The 27,374-nt window shown below is 40.1% G+C and overlaps 1 protein-coding gene across 5 annotated transcripts in view; it reads left to right on the top strand.

The window, feature by feature from the left end:
- Positions 1-27,374, top strand: part of CACNB2 (calcium voltage-gated channel auxiliary subunit beta 2) — a 252,833-nt gene that overhangs the window by 136,249 nt on the left and 89,210 nt on the right. The window contains exon 1 of one of the 5 annotated variants that reach the window (XM_069006685.1): positions 5,505-5,800. The exons of the other annotated variants lie outside the window; for them this stretch is intronic. Within the exon in view, the coding sequence (XP_068862786.1) occupies positions 5,768-5,800 (33 nt within the window). The 5' untranslated portion in view covers positions 5,505-5,767. Of the gene's footprint in view, positions 1-5,504; positions 5,801-27,374 lie in introns of those variants that run through there. 5 annotated transcript variants of the gene reach the window in all.

Below are 27,374 nucleotides of genomic sequence, written 5' to 3'. Positions count from 1 at the left end.
CTTTGATTTTATGGTTGGATGTAAAATGGATACATTCAGTAAAGAAATACAAAGTCTTCTGGAAATGAATGCAGAGCATCTTGATAATTTGGAATCTGCACCATGTTCAGGGATGCTGCCCAACACGTCTGCTGATATGAAAATTAAACACAAAACCCCCCCCTTTTAACTTGCCCCAAACCATGCTATTTTGTTTGAGGGATGCTTTTAAAAGAAAGGAAGGTATCATTCAAGAGAAGGAAGAGGTCCAAATTGTGTTCTGGCCCTGCTATCCCCCTCCTTGCCTACCTCCAGCACACAAACAGGGGTGTTTAGCAGGAGTCTGGGAAGCTCCAGCTGAATTACTTAACCTGTCATGAGCAGTGTGGTGCTATGAGCAAGCTGGTAATTCTTCTGGGTTAACATGTTCTCAGACCTCCTTGCTGAGGCAGTCCTCTAATTTTCATAAAACACTTGGATGTTTCTTAGAACGTGGAGTCCTATTTCAGTTTTTCTTAACTGCTGAGACACTGCAATTACCACCACAATGTGCTCAGAGAGTTACAGTGGCAATGAGAATAACTGGAAAAGACCCATTCTTCTAAATGTGCTGATGTCTAGAGGACCAAGGCAGCCTGGGCTTCAGATCCATGCTGTAGCTCTTTCAGGGCACTAACACTCCTGAAAAATTAAGTTTATCCTGCTGAAAGTGTCTTGCCCACAGTTAGAGTGACCACTATGGGAGAAAATCAATGGGAGAGCTCAAATTCATAGGAAAAACTAAAAAATTAATTGCTAATCTTCATTTTCGCATATAAGTAACCTTATTAAGAAATTATTCAGTGCTGGTGTGGGATGGGATGGGATGGGATGGGATGGGATGGGATGGGATGGGATGGGATGGGATGGGATGGGATGGTTTGAATGGAGGGTAATTAAAGTGAAATAGCTCTTGCTCAGTCATCCCATATGTGAAAGGGAAAAGTTATTCAGAGGTTTTTTTGCCAGAACTTCCTTTAAAATGAAACATTCACATTTACAAGAGACAATTCTTGTTGCTAGCTGTGTAAAGGAGTTACAAGCTGTTGACATTCTTCACTGGGATTTGAATTTGAATCTGAATTAGTTAAGAGAGAGTCAATTGCTTTCTGTTAGAGTTCCTGAAGAAAAAAATGTTGTTACTGTTGGATACAAGTTGAAAGATTCTTGTTTATCAAGAAAGGTCTGTTTAGTCTATTAACCTTGACAACCATGTCAGCATTTTTTCTGTTTGTTTTCCCAAAGGCACTGTGTTGAAGTACTATGATATACAAAGCTATTTATAGTGTAGACAGTTCATAGCTATGCTTAAAAGACATGGGTCAGGGTTTAAATACCAGAGTTAAATGCTATTCTCTTTGACAATCTGAAAAGTCATTATGCTTAATCCTTGAAAATTAAAATGGAGAGATGGAATCCCTAAAGTATCAATGTGAATCAGACTTTTTTTAAATTTACTTTTTTAGGGTTTCACAGAGTGGTTGAGGTGAAAAGGAACCTCTGGAGCTATTCCAGTTACCTGCTCAGAGCAAGGCCACCTAGAGCTGGTTACCCATGACCATGTTGAGATGGCTTTTGAATATCTCCAAGGATTGAGACTCCACAACCTCCCTGAGTAGTCCGTGCCAGTGCTCTCTCACCCTCACAGTAAAATAAAAATATACAACAAAACAAACCCTATCACCATCTGTATTTTGGTTAATACTCATCGGTTTTTGCCTTTTCATTAGGAGTCACTGAGAAGAGTCTGGCTCTGTCTTCTTTACTCCCCTGCTACCGGGTACTATACACCAATAGATTTTTATGAAAGGAACAAAATTTGGGGAAATAATCAGGGAAAACAAAGTCCACATATATCGACACATCTGTGTTTGTACCTCTTTGCCTCTGTTAACACGATTAATATTGCTGTTGCTGTCTTGGCTTCTACATATGAGCAAGAGCTGCTTTTAAAGTACTTGCATGCAGTAGAAAGCTGAATAAGTGATTTATTTTATCCTTGTGATTTACTTCATCATTTCAGACTGTAGTCTTGACTCTCACAGTCACAGTACTTTATTTTTCTTCAGTCCGAATGCTGGTTCTCAAGGCCAGTCTTCATCAAGCCACATTTGTGTAGCTCTCTGTCACATATCTGCAAGAACATGTCGTGCTGGAAAGTGCCAGTGAGGGAGAGGAGCAATTCTACCCCTAGCTTTGTTTCCACCTTCCATTTTATAGACCTATTTCTGTGGTTTTGACACTTTCTGCCTTTATCCCAGTTCTGTTACTATCCCAAAAATAGGATAGCAACTTTGTCTCTTGCTGAAGTCTCCAACTTACAGGCTTTCCAATGGCCCATATTTGCCCGATCAGCCAGTTCTGCCCAGGCTTCCCATCACAGCATTTTTGCCTTGGTTCACACCATTCCATTCCTCCCTGGTTACCTCCTAGCTTTAGGCTAGTCAGGTAGCCAGCTGTCTATGAAGGTCTTGTCAAATCCTATTTTTCTCCCTGCCTACCATGGACAATTTTCTTGCATAACCTTAATTCCTGTCTTCTGGCCTAGCTTCCAGACTCTCCTTGCTGTGGGTCACATGGCTTCTATCCATCCTTGTTCTGCACTCTGGTTTTCTGCTTTTCCCATTCCACCACCTCTCCAGCCTCATTGTTCACAGATTCCTTTCTGCAACCTCAGTCTCCCTCTCCACACCTCCCTCCCACACCCCCAACTCTTCCCCTTCACTGCTCGCTCTTTCTGTGTGGATCATGTCTGCAAAGGTCAGCACTGGTGAGACACTGCCCACCCTCTGCTGGCCAGTCCCTTGCCACACTAAACTACTGAGGGAAGGATGTGCAGCAAAAACCCAGTGCTGTCACTTAGCTGGGAGTGGAGCACAGGTCATCCTGCAGTGCTTTGCTGAGTTTAAACACCCTCAACAGAAGTGGCATTTTTGCAGACTTTTAACTCTTGAACCATAAAAGCTACGTGCACATTTGCTTTGTGGAGCCCTAAGACAGACTTTGGTACCTGTCATGATGTTTCAATTGAAGAGAGCAATGAGCAATTCAGCTTATTTACTGTCCAAGCTGCCAGACTCTGGCCACTTGTACTGTCTGTAGTGAGAATTACTTGCGACATGAAAGTCACTTATGGTGACAGTCTGAATAATGCCCTAAGTCTCTGTTGAGTATATGTGAACTGCAATCCTCCCTGATTTCATATTCATTCCCAAAGTACAGGAGCTGATGAAATGATTTTTAAAAAAATTAAATTATCATAATTTTTAATGCATAGAAAGCAATATGTTTTTCTTATTTTTGATGTTACAAGTACTTGTAATGTTCCTGCTGGGCTTTTTTTCCTCCAAGTGTACTTGTGAGAGCCATAACCAAAAGGGAGCAATCAAGCTACAGTGCCCAAATTCCAATGGCTTACAAGAGCTGTATCAGACAAGCAAAGTAATGTGTGATGACACTGGCTTTGCCTAGTATTGACAGGTGTGGTTTCACACTAAAAACACTGTGCAGGAAAGCTTAGGCTACGTTAAAGTTATAAGTATGTGTGACTACACTCGTTCAGCATCAGTAGGAGCAACCAACTTGGACAAGTGATTATTGCATTCCAGTAGAGGTGTCTGATGCCTGTTAGCCTCCATTCAGGAAAGGTGCATGTTTTATTTACTCTCTGGGAACACACTATTATGATGTTATTCGTTTGAAGCATAATTTGCAGTTGATATAAGGCGAAGTGACCAGTTCAGCTGACAGATTAAATTAATGCTATTTTGTAAACATATGGTTAGAAATAAAATTAATGTCTTCTGATTTCTAATTTGCCCTTTCCAACCATTTTCTTGGGTTTAACTCTGCTTGTAGATACATACAAGAACTTAAAAAATCCAGACTCATGAGTCACATCACATATAGTCAACAGAGGACTAAAGGTCTGTTTTGACAGAGAAAGCAGATTGAGAGAAGAATATTCTACTAACTTACGCAAAGAAAATGAGGTAGTCAAGACAAGATCTATTTAAAATAAGCAGGGGATCATGCAGGGGAAGGAACAGGGAAGATATTTACAATGTTTTTGAACTACTTCACTTGCTGCTTTTGTTAGGAAAGATGTCTTGTTCTCTTTCTTCTGTGAAGAGAAGGAAACTGAGTAGCACAAACTGGTTTTCTGTGCTGGGTATGTTCATGGTATCATGTAATGAGATGTGTATATTATATTAACTTGATTATAGATAAAAATGGGCAAGCATACACCCACACATTTCCTCCTTAAGATGTTACGTATTCTATATTTTTTCTCAGTGCTTATGTATAGTTGTTGTTATAGGATATAGTGCTAGCAGCAGTATGAACTATAAGGAATTGAGAGGACTGAGCTGAGAAGGGATGGGTTTCATAATGCTGTTTGAAAGCAGTTTTGGTCGGTGTTACTGGATGCTGACTGATGGCCTCTTCCTCAGTTGTAAAGAACAGCCTTTCCCAGAGGGCAATATTTCTGCATGCCTGGTTTACTTTATGCTGTATTCCTAAACCATCTTTAATGGGATCTATTTTTAAGCCCCATTTTAATATTAGTTTGGGAATGCAGTTGGTGAATTAGTCTCTGAAGTCTTTTACTGGTTTTATCCTGCTCTTTGGCCGCTTTTACTCCTTCTTGCCTGCTCTGCCTGGAGTAGAAGTTGGCCAGGAGCGAGGCGGGTCCCTGGGTTCTTCTCTCCCGGTGTGGTACTGTGTGCTGGATCCGCTTGCCGTGCACTGGAGGTAGCGGGTGTAACTTTTCAGTTACCTGAGCGCCATTGTGCTACAGAGATAAAGTTACACCGTGTTTACAGAGCCGTCTGGGACTAATCAGTGGCAGGAAGCAACGAAGTGAGCGAAACATAGTAAAGGGAAGCTATTCTGGGCTGTTTGCTTGTTTGTTTGTTTTTCAGAAGAGATTTTTCTTTTTTTTAAGAGACAGATAGCTAGATAGCTCCATGGGTTTCTGCAGCACTGTCAGAGCAGCGAGGGGTACGTGTGAACCGAGCTCCCCGCGCTTCACCGCAGCAGCCGCCCCCTCCGCTGCTCCCGGGCTCTCCCGTCCCGTCCGCGGCTCCGCGGGCCCCATTCGCGCGTTCCCGGCCGCGCGTTTCCCCGCACACAATTTGGGCGGCGTCGCGCCAGGCGGGGCAGGACCGGAACGCGGCGCTGCCGCCCCCCGCTGCCGCCCCCCGCTGTCCGCACCGCCCCGTCCCTCTGCCCGCACCGCCCCGTCCCTCTGCCCGCACCGCCCCGTCCTTCTGCCCGCACCGCCCCGTCCCTCTGCCCGCACCGCCCCGTCCCTCTGTCCGCACCGCCCCGTCCTTCTGCCCGCACCGCCCCGTCCCTCTGTCCGCACCGCCCCGTCCTTCTGCCCGCACCGCCCCGTCCCTCTGTCCGCACTGCCCCGTCCTTCTGCCCGCACCGCCCCGTCTCTCTGCCCGCACCGCCCCGTCCTTCTGCCCGCACCGCCCCGCCCGGCTCCGCACGGACGCGGGGCTGCTGCTGCCGCCCGCGGAGTTTCGCAGTTTTCCATCCCGCCGGTCCCGCGGCCCTCGCAGCAGAGATTCCGAGTTCATGCCCGGGAGCCCCGGTGCCTCAGGAGCAGCCCAGGCGTGGGAAAGCAGCCTGGGAAGCCTGCCCGGCTGGGACACGGGAGCTGAGGATGCAGTGGAAGATCTGACTTTAGGCGACTGGGCGCTCTGGGCAACTGGTGTCAGACTGTGAAGGTGTAACTATGTACCTTTTTGGCAGTGAGGATTACGAAGCGGTAAGATGTAAACTAAGGGGTTTTTTTCTCAGTTGTTATTTACTTTTAATATTCCTGTCTCAGAGTTTATTGGGCAGCTTTGAGTTTCTGTCAGTACCGGTTTTGTCTGTTGTTGAACTTTTGTAGTCACCAATTCACTTGCTTTTTAAATAGGACAGTTTTCTTCAAGTTCTTCAAGTAGTGAGATACTATTTGCTAGATAAAATTGAATTTACTTTACTTGTCCTGTTTATCACATTGTGGTTATATTGAAAATATTTAACTACTGAGCATTATGAGGCTGTTTGGGCTTTTGGAGTTAAGCAAACCCATGCCTCCAAATAACTCAGAATTTGTCTCATACTTTGTAATGTAGATAGACTACAAGGAGCTTATGGAACTGGCCTTAATAGAGTGTTTGTGGGGATGTTGCCAAACCATTTCTTTTGTACAGTTCAAAGCATGTCATTGTAATGTACTGCAATGTCCATCAAAAGAGCTAGCTTAAAAAAACCCCAAACACACCCACATTAAAGTCTGACACTCTTTACTTGAGTATGTGTGTAAAACAGTGTTTGAAATAAATTGATGATGTCAGAGAAGACCAGAAGGAAACCACTAATAGCTCCACACTGTTGCGTGACATTGTTAGCTGACATAAAAGTTTACAATTTTGCAGCCTGTGGTTCAAGTGCTACGTTGTAAGCAAAATGGATGGATTCTTCCACCCACACACATTCGTGACTGAGTCCAAAGGAGCTTTGGGCAAAAATGACACTGAAAAATATCTATGAACTCTACTATAGGACATCAGAATAAATTTCACGTGCTAAAAAGTGGCACATTCTTTGCATATAACTGGCAATTGCAAATGTTTTGTTTTGATTATTGAAGTTGCTCTTTGAAATATGAAAGGGCCTTTTATGGCAGTCTGGGTTCTACAACACATTTCAAAGAATTAATTTAGTTATTTTGGATTCTTTCCCTTTTTTTTTTTTTTTTTCCCTTTCTTTAATTCCAACCAGCTATGTTTTTGAGATGCAAGAAATGTAGAAGACATTCAGGAAAATAATTTAAGTGCAGCTGTCTGCGCATTGAACTCGTTTGTGTGTGTATGACTTGCACAAACTTTCACAAACAAAGCTAGGGAGCTGAAAAGAACTTAGTTTTTCCAAAGCAGTAAGCCACATCACTGGCATTGCAGTGATTATGCTATAGAACATTTACTTGTGTATAAAGATTATAAAGCAAAAGAGAGTGTCAAACTTTGAAGCTTTTTTTTTTTTTTAATTGGTTACATTTAGATATTTGTAAAGCATTGCAAATCTCTCTTAACAGATTTTTGCATTTTGCTCTTCATTCCATTGTATCCTGTGGAGTTATTTCCTGGTTTATACAGCAAATGAGTCTGAAATCTCAATCTTTCTCTGATGCTGTTTCAGCTTCTAAAAAATATGGAAGTATTCTGTGTCATAGAAAGTAGTTTAATGTTTGAGACACCTTTCCCAGGCAGGTGGGCCATCTCATTCCAGTCCCTTTTCTGCTACAGAGTTGTGCAAAGTGAAATAGCATCAATAGAAAAAATAGGGAGTCCACCATGAATTGTGTGGGGTTGGAGTTATGTCATTTCCTTTTTTTTTCTTTTGTTCTCTTTGATATCTGTGTAGGTCCCTGAAACTGCAGTGTAATGATCTGCTCAAACAAAATGTGTCACTAAGTGCAAACTAAAATATAATTTGGGTTTTTTCTTCTTTAGAGCAAGATAGTTCAGGGGAAAATAGGGATGCACTTTTTTGGTGTTATTTTGGTAGTCAGACTACCAAACTACAAACCAAAACGTTTGCTTTACTCAGCAATAAGTAAAATAGAATAGATGGTGTACATAAAGCTTGAAGAACACTTTTATTCTTCAGTAAAAGCTAAATCAATCAGAAACTTCTATCTGTACAGATCTGTTGTTCATGAAGCCATATGCTCTGCTCTGTGGAAAAGGCATTTGTTTTATCTTCCCACACAATTATTTGAGTGACTGAAGGACAAAGTGAGTGAAAAGTGACAGTGAAGAATTTCAGGGTTTAATTTTAACTTTACTATTAATTTAAAACAATTTAAAACAGGTTTAAGGCATTCTATCTATGCTTATAAAATTTGATTTTTATCCTAGGGAGGAGACTACTGATGAAAAGAAACATAGCATCATTAAAGCATCTCTTAGAGGAATTCAGTAAATCCATCTCTTAAAGCTCAATCTTTAAGCAGAGTAATAGAGAAGTGGAACTGTATGTGATCACTGTTTGCATTTCATATGCACATGTGTATGTCCACGTGAGCATGCACACGCACGTGCAGAAATGTGAGTATCTGAAGTGATACTCCAACTCAGGTCAATTTAATAGCAAAATGCCACAGACTGGTACTCCCAGCTTTTGCATCTGGTGTCCACTTTGCTTTCTTTTTGTTCCTGTGTGTAAACAAGCTTGGACTATTAGCTTACTCTGAGTGCATAGTAAGTCTAGATATCTGACAGCACTGATAATCAACTTTGATCCCATCTCCTACCAACCTCAGCTAACAAAGATAATATTGCTTAAGAACCAGTTATCAACAGAAGAAAGCTGGGGTTTATGACCACTTCATATTAAAAATAAGAACAAAGTGTCATGACATAGTGACAAAAGCTACGTTTTTGAAATTAATAATAAAACCAGGTAGCAGTGGTCATTTCCTATTTCCATTAGTATTTTTATAAATATTCTAACTTGGGATGCACAGTGTGTTTCACATTACATTTTAGAACTTTAGGTAGATGCTTATTAAGGTGTTTATGACTGATGAAATAAACATATAGTATCTTTTTAGGCATTCTTTGCCACATACCTGGCAAAGTAGATTTGTTTAACTATAGTAAGTGATTTTATTTCATAAATACAGGAAACTGTAAGAAGCTGCAGATCCAGCAGTCTCATTTGTGGCTGTAATTTGTTTGTTCATAACTTTTCCTGTTTGTTTGCGAAATAAACCTCTGGTTAAAGCAAATAAATAAATAAACCAAACAGAATTGGAGTAGTTCATCAAAAATGAAGCAGAAAGAAGGCACTCCTTTTCACAGATGCCTGGTAGATCGTAGTCTGCATTACCCTCCCAACACAAAAGCATCGAAAACTTACTCCCAACAGTCTTTTGAGTTCCACATAAGGGATGGTGGGACTCTAGATGGTGCTTGCATGTTTGGGAGGCTCTCCTGTGCCCCCAGGCTACACTTTTCCCAGCAGAGCATTTCCCTGTGGCTGCAGAGCATCTGCTCTTCCTCCCTCAGGTGGGCCTTGCCAGGGCTGTGGGTGCTGGGCACCTCCAGTCGCATCCCTCCAGCCTTCCCAGAGCCCTGGTGGAGGTGTTCCAGGGCTGATGGCACCAACTTGTCCCCATTTGGGCACGGGACACCTTTAGTGTTTCATCACGCTTTCCTGATGGCAGTCTGGCCTGGCAGAGACTGGCTCTGTTGTGTTGGCATAATCCAACACTGTGATGGTAAGTGTAGGGTTAATTATGATTTCTTCTGCAAAAAACCTAATCATTGGAAAGCTGTTCTTTTTTAGCAGAGTAATTCAGAGGCAGCAAGAAGTTTTCTTGGTGATTAGTCATTTAAGAAAAATAATTTAATTTCATTCACTCTGTTGCATGCAATTTTCAGACTTTTGCAATCAGTTTTTAACTTTCCTAAGAAACTCAAAACTTAGCTTTTTTTGATCTCCATAGATATTTTTCTTGGAAAATATCCATTCAAAGAGTGGGAAACCTCTATATAAGTCCAGTGAATTGGTTATGATGTCCAGAGCATATGTTTTGGTTGCCTTGGAGATCCAGCATTTGTCACTTGTGTTCTCCAGGCAAAAGTTTTGAACTTGTCTACTTAAATTAAATCTTCACTTCTGTTGAGTTTGCCTATGTCCTCCTGCAGGATGGAGTACTTCTTATGGAATATTAAGTATGATGTTGATAAATGCCAGTTTTACTCATAGCTCCTGCTGGGCAGAATTATCTTTAAAAATTATGAAAATCTGTCTGCTAAATTTCTAAAGGAGGGGAATATCTTGAAGCAGTCAAATGTCATTCAGGTTTGAGAAGAGTTACTTTCTGACTGCTCTTTATGAATCAGACAAATCTCAATTCTGTGTGTACAGGCATTCTGCTGAGAGGGCTAATTTTGCTGTGTCAAGGGAAAACCCCACCTCTCCTAGAAATAAATAGGGAGAACACAATGATGTGTTTATTCTGAGACATTGCTACTTACCTTATTTCAGAAACTGAGTGAAGGGAGAAAGGATGTTGTTTAAGATTGGAGAGAGTCACTTGTAACTGTTTAGCAACAGTAGTTTTCATCATACTGTGGATTGACCTGGGAATGTATCTGAAAATCATAAATCAGAATTGCTTCTTTGGGAACCTCTCCCTTGAATTGCATATTTATTATGACAAGGACAGTTCTGCAAATTACGTGTGGCAGAACACTGTAAAAATTTAACCATAAGGTTTTGGAATGACTTTTCCATGTTCACCTTAGTTCAACCTAAGGCAACAACATCTAATGTTATGTTCAGAGAGATAAGTTGTACAACTCGTGAGTATAACTTGAAGTACAGACTTGAAAGGCAGTCAAATTAAATTCAGTCTCTGAGGTTTGCTTCAGAGCCATGAGTCCGTCCTTTGACAAAACCCTTGATATTTTGATTCTTTATCTTTAAATTTTAGGATACACTTGATTTGTTTCTAGTGACAATAGCACTTAGTTAATTTTCAACTGTAAATATTGTACAGATGCACAAGGAATGGAGTTATTCATGCCTAAAACCATGTGTTCAGTGAGAAGAACTCTTATGTAGAGGAAAGAAGTGCTTATACGTGAAGATAGATGGGCTCACATCCAGAGCTGGATGTAAATTTGTGAAACAGTCACCCTTAGCAAGCCTTTTTCCTGTGGATTCCCTGCAGCAGCCAAAGTGTAGAAGCAATACAGTTCTCTTTTCCTAAATTGGAAAAATGAGGGTCATTCTGTATGGCATCATTCCCCATGACTAGCTCAGAGACATCACAGCTGTGTTTTAAGCACTGCATATGAGTTTTGGGACTTCCCCAAGGGAAGCCTGGGAGAGCTGCTGGTTTCGATCCTGTAGCAGAGTGGCTCCTGAAACAGTTTCAGTTTAGAATAGGGAAACACTAGAAAGGAAAGCCTTAATAAAACTATGCAGAGGAAAGTACTGGTCATTTTTGTGTTACTCCCAAGACACCAAGTGTACTTCCCAGTTAGTGATTTGCACAACTGTAGTGACCGTATTTTTTTCCCTAGAGAAAAAACAGTGTTTAATCTAACCTCCTGTAGTTTATGTGAAGTAGATTTTTAATAATGATGTTACTGTTTGACCTTCATATCACTACTGTTTCCTTGCCTCCTGTCTTTAATTTGAATTTCAGTGACTGAGGATGGAGACTTTTTTATTTTTGGCAGTATATTGAAGGTATTTATAGTGTATGTGACCTTCCCCTACCTCTGGGCCCACAATCCAACACATGAACAGTCAATAAAAAGGTGGGGAGCTCTGTGGAAGCCAAGGGTGGAGGCACAAGGTGTAGGCTCCGTTATATACATGAGTCTATGAGCAGTGGATCATCTGTCCCTCATGTAGAGCTCAGAATACCTGGTTCATAACATGGGGTCCTGGGGTGCATGGAGCTCTGGGAGATTAAAGACAAGGTTTCTCCCTTCAGGAAACAACTTTTAGAAATAGATACTTCCAACAAAAAATATGAGGCAAGTTAATGACTGCAATTTCTCTGGATCCTTTTGCACTGGTTTAGTGCCGAGTGGTGTCTGAACACAATGAAGGAAGGGAATGAGCATATCTCTTATTGTGGAAGAGGATCATGGTGAGTGCATCATGTTTGAGAAGCAGGTTTGTGCCTGAGGCACGTGTGAGAGGGAGCCCTGTGAAATCAAGCAGTTTTTGACATTTAGAAACCAACCTCACTGACTAGCTCCAGGTGATGAAATAGAAAATGAGAAGTTTGTTTCTGTTTAAGGAGTAGAGGGTAAGAGAAGTGGAGTGTGGAAACTGGGCTGGGTTGGCAGGACCAGTACAGTTTACCTCACAAACATGAAGAAAATGTAACAAATCAAAGTACTTAAAAATCATATACACAGATGATGTGGGCGAACAGCCTTGTGAACACTTGTCACAAAATCACAGGGTGGTTGACAGTGGAAGGCATCTCTGGAGGTCATCTGGTCCAATCCTCCTCCTCAGACAGGGCCACCTAGAGCCAGGGGCACAGGACCATGTCCAGGCTGCTTTTGAGTATCTGCAAGGATAGGGAGACTCCACAACCTCCCTGGACAACCTGTGGCAGTTCTCAGCCACCCTCATGGTAAAACGTTCCTATGTTCTGAGCGAATCTTCTGTGTTTCAGTTTGTGCCCACTGCCTCTGGTCTTGTCACTGGACCCCACTGAGAAGAGCCTGGTTCCATCCTCTGTACCTTCCCTTCAACTATTTATATACAAAAAGCCCTGAGCCTTTTCCTCTCCTGGCTGAAAGTCTCAGCTCTCTTGGCCTTTCCTTATGTAAGACATGCTCCAGTCCCTTCATCATCTTTGTGACCTTTTATTGGAATCTCTCCAGAATGTCCATGTCTCCCTTTTACCTGGGAGCCAGGAACTGGATACATCACTCCAGGTGTGGCCTCACCAGTGCCGAGTGTTTTGTTTGTGTTTTTTTATCATAGCTCCCTTTTTTGGTTTTTGTTTCCATTACTTACTACAAGATGGAAGATGAAGGTGGAAGCAAAGGGTAGAGATGAGTGGAGCGTGCCCCCCACCAAACTGCTTGAGGGAGCTCTGAACCTCGCAGCTACTTTTCCATTTGTGAGACAGCAGTGGGAAGGAGGGAAGGAAGTCTCTCACAGGACCTGGCTTCTGAGTGTATTGAGAGCACCAAGTCCTGATGAAATCTGTAAATTCATCTGTTGGTCTTGGTTTCAGTTAATTTCCATCTGAAGGAAATGGCCATGGTAATGACCTATTTCCAGGCAATGCACTGATCAACCTCATGCTGCACGAGGCAGTTTATGTCAGCGATGTGAGCCAGCATGGACTTTGAAAAAGACAAAATAACCTATCAGGAATATTTGAGTTCTTCTATTCCATATTCATTTACTTTACAGGTCTTGATATTAAAAAAATGGCTATTTTTCAGTGAGGAATTTGAATGAAGCTAGTGTAGCCATAACAAGTGCTAATGATAGGAGCAGTAATCTAGGCAGGGCAGTACAGAGTTAGCAACAAGCTAGTTGATCGGGCTTCTCTGATTTGTGTAGCTACATACTTAATTCTTGGATTCCTCTGCTTACCTTGTGTGTGTGTGTGAGTGTGTGTGTGTGTGTGTATGTGTTTCCAGGCTTTTGGGAATTATTTACAACTTCCTCCCTGTTATGCCACATATATTCATAGTTCTTATTTAATTAGATGTCAGGAGACATCTCTCAGCTAGAGAAGTCTTCTGGGTAAAAGATACTAATGGCATGTGGTTTAAGTCAATTTATATAGGGCTTGGGGTGGAGCCCTACATGCAAAAGTTAAGATATTTAGAAGAAGGTGTCTTGAATGTCTTTAGTTAAAGAAATGGGACATGCATATGCTGTGCATGAATATGGTACAAAATAAATCCAGATCTTGCAGGGACCCCGATGTTCTGCTTCTAACAATAGCATTATTTTAAAGTTTGATTTCCAGTTAAGTATTTGTGACATGCATTTTGATGTCTGCGTTGTTTAGCCTGTGGATGGATGTAAGGTAGCAGAAGGGGTAGCAGAAGGGTTAGCAGAAGATGTTTTATGTGCAAAATTGAAATCGTGACTTCCCTACAGCACATATGGAAAGCTAAAGCCAAGAAGGCATGTTCGCGCTGTCTGCCATCCGCGCCTGCTCGCCTGGTGCAGCAGACTGCCTGTTTTAGACACTCTATCCTGGTAGCACAACTACTCTCCCATCAATGGTGTGTGAGATGGTGTCTGGCAGTCTAGATAGCTTGTTGCTCTCTTGACCTTTCAAAGCTCTAACAGTTACAACAGCTCAATTAAGCACTCCTAGCAGGCAGGCTGGATATAGTCCACCAGCATGTTGATAGAAACCTTCCACACAGGGAAACCAAGGGCCAAAAATCCCATTTCAGATTATCTGAAGTTTCTTTGATAGTCTTTTTGGGGCACAAATCCTTTGTTTTCTCCTTTGTTTTCTCCTTTGTTTTCTCCTTTGTTTTCTCCTTTGTTTTCTCCTTTGTTTTCTCCTTTGTTTTCTCCTTTGTTTTCTCCTTTATTTTCTCCTTTGCTTTCTTTTCTTTTACAGTTGAGGTTGTGTGTTTATGTCTGTTTGGGAATATGTTTTTGTTTTCTGGTTGGTGATAATAAGTGAAATGATTTGTTCTGGTGAACAAATTCAGAAACAGCTGGTGAGAGCAAATCTATAATTTATTTTTATTTAATACTGGCTCTCAGGAAGGCTATCACAGAGAAAGAATCCATCTACCTCTTTATTGAAGCCATGGACATCTTTCTTTGTGAAGACATGTCTTCTCTAAATTATAAACAAACTCCAGCAACTGGACTGACTAAATGAAATGCTGTTTGTTTACTTACACTGCATGTTACTTTCCAGATAATTACTTCAGCTGATGAATAAGTATTACAAAATCCTGAGGATAGGTAACACATCTTTAATAGGAATCATCAATTCTTTTTTCAGCAAGTCGTTTATTTACGCAGCAGCGGGTAATGACAGCCACGCTTGTTTATTATTGTTTATTATTTGATACATATCTGACCAGATTAATGTCTAAGATTCTGCCAGGAAAAAATTTAGCAAAGCTTGGATGTTTTCATTGCAGTAACTACAGAACCGTAGGAACCAGATGTTTTAAAAGTTTTTTTTCTGAGAAATGAAAGATTAAAATCCCCGGGAAATTCTCCTGTGCACATTTCATTGTACATTGTCATTTACAACACAGTGTGATTCTATATGTTTTAATTTAGCAATGCGTAGGACTTTCTGGCCTTTAAAATTCTAGAATTCCATACTATATTTTATGGTTTACAATAGAGTTTTAGAGTTGTGTTAGAGTTTACAAACCAGTCAAATGGAGTTAATAAGAATTGGGTTTAACACTTTATTTTTTTACTTTTTTAAGGCAATTTCTGTGTTTGTTACAAATATCTATACAGATTTTTTTATTCAAAATAAATTCTTTAAATCAAAGTATTTTTTATTGGTATAAGAAAATAAATTTTTTTTCAGGAATCCAAAATGAGAGTGCTTCTTACTCAGCTTTGTGCTGAGGTCTAAGGGCAGGTAGACCATTACAAGAATTTTTAAGCAGAGGGAACAATAATAGGCCAGCTTATGGGAGCAAGGCTGATACATTAATACTACTAGTTGATTATCATAAGAACATAACTGCATTTCAAAGCTATTCCCTTAAATAACAACTAAGTACAACAGGAAAAAGATATTTACATCTCTTTTTATAAAGTATATTTGCCTGAAAGGAAGTGACAAACTTAGTTTTATCTTCACTGGAGGTACTTGAAGTTTATTATATGTGCAGAAATGGGCTTTACTAAAATTGACTTTGCACTTAACTTCATAGACTTGTTTCTATCTGCTTGTGGAGGCAGCTCAGCAGGCTAATTTTGGAGGCTAAATGTCAAACTTCAGAGTTTTTTATCCTAAGATGTTAATTACTCTTAGGATTTCTTTACTCTTTTATCTGGTGTAGGAGATTAAAAACTAAAACTCCCTGTAAAATTGCAAAATTTTAATCCATGGAGATTGTCAAAACTCAACTAGACACAGCCCTGAGTAATCTGCTGTGGCTTTGAATATGGTGCTATTTAGCAGGAGGCTGGACTAGATGATAGTCTGGTTCATTGAGAGAATGCAGGCTATATAAAAGTCTTCAGGGCACAAAGGAGGAATCCCCATGTTTTTTACATTGTAAGTTAAAACTCGCTCTTAGAAGTTTTCATCTTGTCCAGCAGTTGCCCGTGATTTAGTTCCCATTACTGAAGGATGCCCAGTATAATTCTGAAATTTTAGACCTTTAATATCTAATTCACTGTGATTCTTTTGCCTTCATTTGGATTCCAGGTAAATATGGGGATAATATCTATAAAGTGAGATATGAAAGAGGCATTAGATTTTTGCTCAAATATAGTCAATTTATCATATGTATCACATTGTGGTTTACCCCATATATTTAAGAAAGTTGTGTTCTGCTTCCCTTAATTCCTTTTAAAATGGAATAATTTGTATTGTGTGCTGTAATTCTGTTATTCATTATAGACATCCTGGCAAGAACATGGGTGGCCTTCAGACATGCTGAAGTGAGATCATAAGGTTCCCTGTACAAGACCCTAGTACCATATGTGAAATTTTGATTTTGCTGATTGACATTTCACTTGAACTTGACAGTGAGAAAATGCTTTTTTCTTTTAAATACCCACCACATACACCTATTCCTGATAACTTAAGCTGCTTTGCCTTCTAAGAGTTTTCCTATGCATGCGTGAATGTTGTCCCCCTCCTCTCCTGCCAGGAACATAGATTTGTTAGGAAAAATGAATAATTCAGTTCAGCCATGTCTTTTAATAAAAAATAATGTTCTCATCACATGGATCCAGAGGTTCAGTGGAATTTTCAGGCAAGAACATCTGGGAGATGGTCTGGATGGGACTGCCGTGGTGTGCTGAGGGAGAAAACATAATTCAGCTGATACCATTTCCTATAGCTATCTTTGCCTTGTCACCACAGGGATAAAATTTGAGATATTCCTGTAAGCAAATGCCTCCCAGTAAAATGCATACATTTAAAAAAAAAAATCCAAATACTGCAAATTGTGCTGTTTTGCTTAGGGTTATTTTAAATAAACCTGGACATCTGTGTCTGTTAAGTGTGGTGGGAGAGATTAGTCCTGCCAGTCAGACAACGTGTTTTGTGGATCCACTTGACTGGTAACAATTAGAAGTGTTGTCCCTGCACTTCTCTAGTAGATTTTATGACGTGAATGCAATGCTATTCAATTTAAATAAGGTCTGTTTTAGAATAATCAAGAGAGGAAACAAGAAGGAACTGCTATGAAGATCATAGGCTATGATGTTTTTGAAAATTAACAGGAATAAAAAATACCAATGCCTTTTCATATCATGAAAAGATCCAGGTCTGCAAACAACTGAGAAAACACAAGAGGCTATAAAAGAACACACTTGTGTTACTGTGCCAACTTAAGCAACAAACATTTCCTTTTCTTCTGCATGATGAAAGAAACAATAAGCCATGATTCTTTTTTTAAGCATTGTAAACTTAAAAACTTTGAACAGGAAGGGAGATGCTAACTGTATGAATTACTGCTGATGATTGATGGAATAACTGTTACAAAAGGAATAATGGAAGGAGAGCAGTGCAAATCTAGAGTGACATTCTGGTTTACTTAAATGAAAGTTTTCAATATTTTGTAGTAAGTGTTTTAGCCTAATTGAAATCAGTTAAGAATAAATTTAAAATTAAAAAAGAAAGTAAATAAGATACCAAATCACTTTTTTTTAAATCCAAAATGGAGTTTAGCTGGCATAATATTGAGAGCCAGGAAGATTTCTTAAGGAGTGAAAATCCAGTCTTGAATTTAGTGATGACTTCTGACTTTTACCTGACCAGGGAATGCAGCATTGTGTCTCGAGAATCTTTGAGGGGTTTTGAGTACAAATGTATTTGAATTGTGGTATAGCAGAGCATATACAATCTACTGAGTGGGCCCTAGGTGTGACCTCGGAAAGGTGATGCATCTCAGGTTTCTTCAGCATTTTTAATTTTTTTTCTGCCCATACCTACTTTGGGGACTGACTTTGTGTAAAGCTGGGTGAACACAGAGCGCCTGTTGAATGCTTGTAAGCAGAAAAAAAACAGTTGTGGGATTCCCTCTGCTATGTACTTCAATTAAGAAGCCTAGAACTGCTGGATATTTATTGGCTGGCTTTAATGGAAAGCTTCATAGAGAACAGAGGTGATTAAATCTTACAAAAATGTGTATTGTTAATAAAAACCAAAAGGAAGATAGTCTGTTATGGCAGCCATATATAACAAATAACATTGAGATAATTTTTTTTGTTTCATGGTATTTTTATATGGTACTTTTCGTCCTAGAAAAGATATCATTCTGCTTTTGTGATCTCTGTTGCTAAACTGGAGCATGGCAAGAACTAGCAAAAGTTCAGGAATGCTCATTGGTCTGCCATCCATCTCTTACATGCTTGAAATATTCTCTCATATTTCTCTCATATTACCCTGATATTTCTCCTCTTGAAGCTTTGTCCTTCTTTGCTACTTTGTCATGGTGCTCCTCCTCTGGGTAATATGAATGATGCCCATCATCCACCTACCTACTTTTTGCTGCTCCTTGCTCACTCTCTTTATCTTTAGAACTCTAATCAAAATATCAGTTGCCTTCCTAATTAGCACAGCAGAGTGGCAATATCAGAGCCATCTTTGTCATATTCCTGCCCCTCAGCAGGAATCCAGCAGTGATAGAAGCAGATGTATAGCTGATACATTTGGGTAATTCCTCAAGCAGAAACTAATTCGCTTGCAAACTGGAAGAAATATGACTTTTGACTGAGCATAACCATATGAGTTAAAGGAGGAAATTAATTTCATTTGCAAACAATGGATCAGAGAGGAAAAAGGAGGCTCTAGCCAGCGCAGTTCCTGAAGAAAACAAATTTTTAGGGATGACCTAGGCTTGTTTGTATTTCTTTGATGAGAGTTAGCACAGCATGTTTTGAGACCTTAAGACTTGCAGAACTGGAGTTTCCATTCTTGTGTCATTCATCACTGCAGGTGCTGGAGACTCACTTGTAGTCAGAAACTTGCTAGGGTAGTGTGGAAGAAATCTCTTTATCTGAGGGATTTTACAAAGTTGATTGATCCTGTAGCATATCAATAATGTTGCTTTACAGTGTGAGTACTGCTTGTCTTAAAATTTTTGAACAAGTTGACCGTTGCATAGCAAATCCAAAAAGGAAGGTTTGCCCAAGGTGTATGTTGTCTCTTTCTTGAGAAGTCTATATTTCCAGTTGCAGATTCTTCTGAAATCCCAAACTCCTGATTACTGTATGAAAAGCAGTACAGGTGCTCTGTGCAGGGAGATGATTACGGCATTCATTAGAACACAGCTGCTTTACTTTGACCAGTTTTGGTGCCCAACAGGAGAAAGGTGTGGATAAATCAGAGAGGATTCAGTGAAGGGCTCCCAGAACGGTTGGGGCTGGATCACTTGGCTTGCAGATACAGCCTAAGGGAATGGGGCTTGCACAGCCTGGAGTCGAGATCACTCAGCATCTACAAGGAGGTTATCAACAGTAAGGAGCTAGGCTCCTCAGATGTGTGGGTGGCAGGACAATCAAACATGTATTTTCTGCCAGCATTCAGTATTGCAACAATATATGGAAGAACAACCAGCGGTCCAAAATTTGGTGTATCCTTTAGAAGAGGAAATGGCTCAGTGAGGGATAAGATGTAATGTGCTTTACTGACCCAGGCAAAGTCTGTTCTGAATTAGAAAGAAATCAGTTTCTCTTATGTCTGAAAAACACAAAATTCTTGGTCTTCTAGGTTGCAATAATTTTAGAAACCTGAGTTCAGTTGTTATCCTGGAAAATATCTGTTGTACTTTTACTACCTTTGAATGTCCCAGAACACAAAAAATATTCCAACATTGAGCTATAAAAGTTCACCACACCATTTGCTGCTTTTATGATTTCCTTGAGTTTTTCTTTTGCAATTCATTTATATTTTATTTCCTTTCAGGTTAGCATCTAATCATTAGCACCCTCTTCAGCAGCAAGCACATTTCTGCTTCCGTGTTGCCTAAAACATACACTGCTCTTTTAACCCTCCCATCTTTATTTAAGCAATCTTATTTCTAGTGTTCACATAAATCCATAGTACAATATCTGTTTTATCTCTGAGAAAGTACATTTAGGTTTATTCAATATTGTGTATTACATACTATCAGATGGTTTCTAGGAAACTTTCACTATTTTGTTGTAAACAAGTATTGTATATACTCTTCACATTCTTGTGTTGCCTTGCAGATGGAAAACAGTAACATACAGAGGCTTCAGTCTTATTTCTTAGTAAAGAGATGGGAATAGTGCTCTAAAATGAGCAGAGTCAGAATCACAAACTCTGTCTCACTCTCTTTCTTTCAAAGGACAGTTGGTGGAGCTGTGCAAGCAGTGACAGCCACATAGATTGGGATGGGAGAATCAGGCGTGTAGTGCTTCCTTTAGGCTGATACCCTCATCTACTCTGTGTGCATGCTCTAGGTCAGGTGGCTTTTAGAGACAAATCTAAATGAGCCAATGGATGCAGACAGCTGGCATCATGTAATCTATACATTAACTGGTGTATTTTTGGTTTAGAACAAAAACCATGAAAATACATGCTGGAGAAAGGGAATTTTTCAAGATTATTTTGATAGGTGATACACAAGAGGGACAAAAGGCCTTTCCAGAGATATTTTCATTGATGTAAAGTATTGCAGACTGTTGTATTCTTGAAATCAGATGAGAATGATTGAAATGTGTAAATCATGAAAGGAGCCTCATCCTCTTGGTAAAATCCTAAGTAGTTTGCTTCATTTTATGCTAGACCTGGTGGATAGGTAATGGGTATAAAGAAACAGTCCTGATATTTTTCAAGGGGTTTATGAGGATGAAGACTAACCAAAGGACTAACATCTGAAACCACAAGGACTCATGTGGCTTTGACACTCTTGGAAAATGGGCTTAGATTTAGCCCATTGATGAGGATGTGTATTTTTTGCAGTGTTTATATCCTGAAATAAATGATGCCATGCAGTGCTAAACTGCTCACTTGGTGTTTCTGGCAGTATCAAAGAGAGGAAGGCTGCAGTTGCTTAAAGGGTCATTGTGTTTACAAGAGATACCTGGGCTGAATCACAAATGAACCTCTGTGTCACGGGCTTGAGCTTTCAGTAAGCCTGGGTGAGGGAAATTGAATTAATTCCTTAGTCTTCATGTGCACAGTTTAACACAGGTGTTGGTAAGAAAACCTCTCCTAATCTAAGCAGTGAGCAAATGGCAGTATTTTATGTCATGACAGTCGTTGATTGCTGTTAACAAGAGATCATGACTAGAAAATCAAAATTTCAGTAGCAGGTGATGATCTGGATTTATAAGTAGACAACTAGTGTATGGCAGTGGTTTCTTCAGAGTATATCATTGTCACACTAACTCATTAAGGGATGGCAAAAAAGTTATTTAAACAGATGAAAACTGTATTTATGGCATAAAAATGAAGGGTAGCAAGCAAAAATACGTATAAAAGCAGTTGTTACCTTTGAAAGCTGACAAAGTTTGAGTGCTGGAACTTGAAGTTGTCATTGGCACAGCTGAGAGCCTCTGGGTAAGGATTAAGAGACAAATAAAGCAGATATCATCATGGGAGTCTACTATAGGCCACTCAGCTAGGATGATGACACTGATGAATTATTCTTTAAGGAATTAAGGGACAGTTCTAAATCATCTGTCCTTGTCCTTATGGGGGACTTCAACTTGCCAAATGTTAACTAGGATCACTACAAAACTAGCAAAAACAGGTCCAGAAGATTCCTAGAACATCTGGATGATAACTTCATGGTAAAGGTACTAAGGGAGCTGGCTGGGAAAGATGCCCTCCTTGATTTGATGCTTGCTAACAAGAAGATCCCATGAAGTGGTGGTTGGTGGCCTTTTTGCTGACAGAGACCATGAAGCAGTTGAATTTAAAATCTCTGGTGACAGGAGGAAAACTGCCAGCAAAGCTTCAACCCTGGATATGAGGACACCAGACCTCAGGCTGCTCAGGGAACTGGCGAGTAAGGCTCCCCAGGAAAACACTTTTGAAGATATTGGGGTCCATCAGTGCTGGTTGCTCTTTTGCCACCACCTCCTAAGGGCACAGGAGTGGGCAATTTCAAAATGTCAGAGGTCCGGCAGACAAGGCAGATGGCTGGCTTGGCTGAGCAGGATCTTCTGGAGCTAAGGCAAAGAAAGCCAGTGGAAGAAAGATCAGGAGACGTGGGATGACTACAGAGACCGTGATCACCACTGTAGGGAGAAAACTCATGCAGCTGAAGCTAACTCTACTGTGGGGGACAATAAAAAGTGTTTTTAAAAAGGCAATCCAGTAATAACATTGACCAGTTACTTGATGAGGATGGTCACCTCCCAAATGGGGACATAGGAAAAACAGAGATGTTTAATGCTTTCTTTGCTTCAACATTGATGATGGGCTTTGGGGGGCCCAGAGCCCTGAGCATGGGTGTACCATGACTGTGATAATGATAAACTCTGTCAGCCCCAAATTTGTGCAGGATTTTCTGCCTATCAGTCTGTGGAGCTTGATGAGATTCACCCAAGAGTACTCAAAGAGCTGGCTGATGGCGTTGCAAGACCTCTCTCAATGATTTTTGAACAGTCTTGGTGATCCAGAGAGGTCTCAGTTGACTGGAAGCTGGAAAATGTCCCAGTTTTCAAGAAGGGCAAGAGGGATGACCCTGAAAATTACAGGCCTGTCAGTCTCACTTCAGTGACTGGTAAAATTATGGAGAATATTGTTCTGGGAGTTACTGAAAACCACCTGAAAGACAATGCAGTCATTGTTCACAGCCAGACTGCTTCTTGAGGGGAAGGTCCTGCTGGAAAGACTTATTTTCCTTTTATAACAATATAATCCACCCAGTTGATCAAGGGAAGACAGTTGAAGTAATCTTTTTGGATTTCAGTAAAGCTTTCCATGCTGTCTCTCACAGTGTCCTTGTGCACAAGATGTCCAGCTCACAGCTGGATAAACACATCATGTGGGGGTGAGCAACTGGCTCATGGGTTGGGCACAAAGGGTTACAGTGAATGGGGTGACATCAGACTGGAGGTCTGTCACTAGTGGGGTTCCACAGGGCTCCAGCCTCGGCCCTCTGCTCTTCAACAGCTTCATCAATGTTTTGGACACAGGACATACTGATACACTGAATAAGTTTGGTGATGACACTAAATTGGGATGAGCTGTTGGCTCTCTTGAGGGCAGAGGTGCCCTACAGGGAGATGTTGATAAATTAGAGGACTGAGCAATCACCAATCATATGCAGATTAAGAAGGGCGAGTGCCAGATTCTGCACCTGGAATGGGGTAGCCCTGGATGTACAGGCAGACTGGGGAATGGGAGGCTGGAGAGCAGCCCTGTGGAAAGGGACCTGGGGGTCCTGGTCCATGGCAGGTTGAACATGAGCCAGCAGTGCCCTGGCAGCCAGGAGGGCCAAGCGTGTCCTGGGGGGCATCAGGCACAGCATCACCAGCCAGGCGAGGGAGGGATTGTCCCACTCTGCTCTGCACTGGGGCGGCCTCACCTCGAGTGCTGGGGGCAGTTCTGGGTGCCACAATATAGAAAAGATATTAAACTATTGGAGAGTGTCCAAAGGAGGGTCATGAGGATGGTGAAGGGCCTTGAGGGGAAGCAGTTTGAGGAACAGCTGAGGTCCCTTGGTCTGTTCAGCCTGGAGGAGACTGAGGTGAATCTTCATTGCAGTTACAATTTCCTTGTGAGAGGAAGCGGAGGGGCAGACACTGATCTCTTCTCCTCTCTGTCAAGCCCAGTAACAGGACCCAAGAGAATAACCTGAAGCTGAGTCAGGGGAAGGTAAGGTTGGAAATTAGGAAAAGATCTTCCCCCAGAGGGTGGTTGGGCACTGGAGCATGTTCTCCAGGGAAGTGGTCACAGCACCAAGCCTGACAGAGCTCAAGAAGAGGTTGGAAAATGCTCACAAACACATGGTGCAATTCTTGGGGATGGTCCCTTGTAGGACCAGGAGTTGGACTTGATGATTCTTGTGGCTCCCTTTTAACTCAGGATGTTTTATGATTATGTGAAATAGTCAAATACAGACAAATTCATTATATATGCTTAACATCAACATTTTTAACAAGGTAAAAAACAAATAAGAAAGCAAGCTCCAAAACCTTCAATTTTTTATCTGGAGTAGATGAAAAATGTTACATTTGAAAACCAGGTAGGGCTTGTATGTATGGAGATAAAAGATAAAATTCAAGGAAAATATTTTTTTCTCTTCAGAATTCTCCACTGGTAACAGAATTTCATGTTGAATTTTCAAGGAAGCTATTTTTAAGTATGCAGAAAATCTTAATGACTTGAACCAAAATCCCAGATAAAAATATACTGACGATCTGGAACACAGAATCTAAATTGGCACTTTTAACTGAGCTGAGACAAATTGGGATGATGGTTGCCATGCTTTCCTGCAAATTCTTTCCTTTTCTAGCTTTCTGTTTTCTTGTTGACATCCCAGATGTGTTTTCCATTTTTCCTTTTTACTGTCCAGTTTTAATTTTGTAGCTGACCCAATCTTTGTCTTTCTGTCTGTGCTCTTATATCAACACGTAGCATTTTGTATTTTAAATTATTTTTTTCTGAGTTGTCTTTCTCTTCCCTTTGTGATATTTGCTGCTTGTTAATAAATACAGTCAAAAGTTATATTTCCATTTTTCCTTAAAACCTGTAATTTTTAAGCCCCATTCTGCCCCAGTAAACAGCACCACAGGTCAGCTTGTTGTTACTAATAAGTCTGATTTACCTTTACTTAAGGTCAAACATACAATCAAGTTATCAGTTTTCAAAAGCTACCATGAGTCAATCAATCTGTGTTAATATCTATGTGTGTGCTGACGGTCTGAGACAAAAGTGAGATGATTTAGGTTCACGCACTTGCAATCATTTCTTTGGTGTGTTTTTCTTCCTTTGACACCTGTCTCCAAATTATTCCACTGGCAACATCTTAGTTCTGTCATCTCTGGGACTTTCCTCTATAGCTCAAAATCATTAATAATTTAATGCCATTCTCTAGATCCAGTTAATTGTCTCAAAACATCAAATTCCATTTCTTTTCCTTTAATTTGGGGGATTTTTTTTGCTTTGTTTTTTAAAGTTCTCAATGATGTGATTATATTATTGATAAAGCTTTTTCTTTTAATGAATTTGGAGACTGCCTTCTATTTCTGTCATTGCCCTCTTCCTCAAAAGCCCTTTCTCTTATTTCATAAATGTGAGAATCTCTCTGTCAGAATACACAGAGCTACCAGATTATCCTCCTTCAGAGGCTTTCACAGAACTAATCTCTGCCATAATACATATAGGAAACTTGCTTAAAGAACAACCCACTGTGGTTATGCAAGGGATGAGTCATAATGCTGGTATCGAATATTTAAAAATGCTTTATTTCCTATTGCATTGCTACCTTGATCCCCTTGTTACTCCTTTGTTGTCTTTTTCTGCTCATTTTCTCTCAGCCTTCAGATTGCAAGCTCATTTAGGCAGTGTTTGTCGTTCACTTTGTGACTGTGCAGTGCCTAGCACAATATGGTCTCAAGGAGTTTTCCATCTTAGATGTTTTTTGAAAAAAAACAGGTAAACTAACACACCAGAGCATCCCATAGATTTGGGAAATGTTTAGCTCTGACTATGAGGGCTCTATTTGTTTGATAACTGGGCTGAGTTCTGGAGCTGCCTTTTTGCATATTTTCAAAGATTTTCTGAGGAGTTGCCATGAAAAGACCATCGTTCCTCTAAAAATACCTACCCATTCCACTTTTTCCTAGTGAAACAACACAGAAGCAAACATTTAGGCTACTATCATGAAATGTGAGTGCAAATATGTGGGTTGCTTGGTGTGGGGCTTTTGTTGTTTTGATTTTTCCTGATAAAGTACCTGGTACAGCTGTTTACCTGGTTCCTGAATGCCAAAATCTTGTCTTCTGCAAACCTAAGAGCTATTTAAAAAAACTCTGCTTTCAGGCAGCTGTTGATTGGATTAGCACCTTGCAAACCTGTTAATGGCAAGCTGGGTGCTGCGATCAAGCTTGCCAAAGTCATGTTAAGGGTAAAGAGAAGACTGATTTCCCATATAATCTCCTTTTTAATCACATTGTCACCCTAAAGCTCCCAGCTGTTCTAAAATTTCAGTCCTGCAATTTGAACATCCCCCATGGCTGTAGATACCATAGCAATTCCACATTAGCTTTAAAGAACAACAAAACCATTCTAATCAACATTCGGTTTGTTTTTTAAATGTAAAGATAGCAGAATATTTCAATGCCTACTGTAGGAGCTGTAGCCCTCCTTGGATAATAATTGTCTATTTACATGTAAATTTTGTGGCACTGTACTGCAGGTCCATGCCAAGAACCAGGGAGGACATCAGGACTAGACTTTGCCAGGTTGTGAAGCATCCATGGCCCTCACACAAGGAATTAACACTTCCTGCTTGATATTGCCTTAATGAAAACATGGACTCTCCTTTTTCCTTTGCTAAAAAGATATTTCTTCAGTTTGTCATACACTTCAAATATACCTTGAAAACAATTAATTGAATTAAATTTTGTCTTTCTATAAATTCTACCCTCAAATAATTAACATCCATATAATATTATATAGCATTCTCAGAGCAGCATTTTGTGTTTTCTTCAATATAATTCAAAATAATGACATTGTTTAGACATCTAGAGAAGACATCATAAATAAGAAATTTTCACGTTCACCACCTGTGGTCCCTCTGCCAAACTGAGGTCCCCTCTACTCATGGTGCATTTGTGGGAGTGATTCTGATTGTAGCTTGCATTTTTCAGATTGATCAGTTTAGGATGAAATGACAGTCTGTATTCCCTGTTGGCATATTATGATGTGCCAATGTCAGCAGTTTCACTTCATGCTAAACTTTGACATTTCACATTTTGCCTTTGTTCTGAATCAATTTTAAAAGATTTTAAGTGAAATAAAAATGTTATGGAAATAACTCTTTTTTGTTTTACTATAGTTCATAGCAAACAAGAAGGAGTTGCACATCACAAGGACATAAGATACCATCTCAAATCATGTCCTAGCGGGATGTGTGATGACATTCTTAATACTGCTACAGGATAAGAAGATAAGCAGTTAACAATATCTCTTTATAAATTCTGAATATTGAAATGATTTGTTCCTCTTATTGGCACAGCGAGGCCTGAGATTTCCATATTCAAAGTATAAATCAAATAAAGACATAAAGGTATTACTCCTTTTGGATTTAAAAGTCTCATTAGCATCAAGTGAATAAGAAGATAAAAATATATCTCAGAGGGAGACCCCACTATTATAAATTAAGGGTTTTATGCATGTGTGCAGTCACATATATTTCTTTATTCCTAGTAAATTCTCAATGCATGTTTGCTTACTGCTTCATGCCTTCATTTAATAAATAATAGTGTGAAAAGTCTTTGCTTGAAGGAACTTGTTTGATCTTTCTAAGAAGAGAATTACTTGAAAATTTTCAGTGATCTAGAAAATGATATCTAATTCCTAAGTGGATTACCCTGTTTAAGTTAATCATTGTACTCAGACTGCTTTTATTTTTATTTTTTAAGGGAAAAACACAATATAAAGGCCACAACTG

Source organism: Aphelocoma coerulescens, chromosome 2, assembly GCF_041296385.1.
Source record: "Aphelocoma coerulescens isolate FSJ_1873_10779 chromosome 2, UR_Acoe_1.0, whole genome shotgun sequence".
In the NCBI taxonomy this organism is placed as follows: domain Eukaryota; kingdom Metazoa; phylum Chordata; class Aves; order Passeriformes; family Corvidae; genus Aphelocoma; species Aphelocoma coerulescens.
This window is presented reverse-complemented; position numbering and strand designations above follow the sequence as displayed.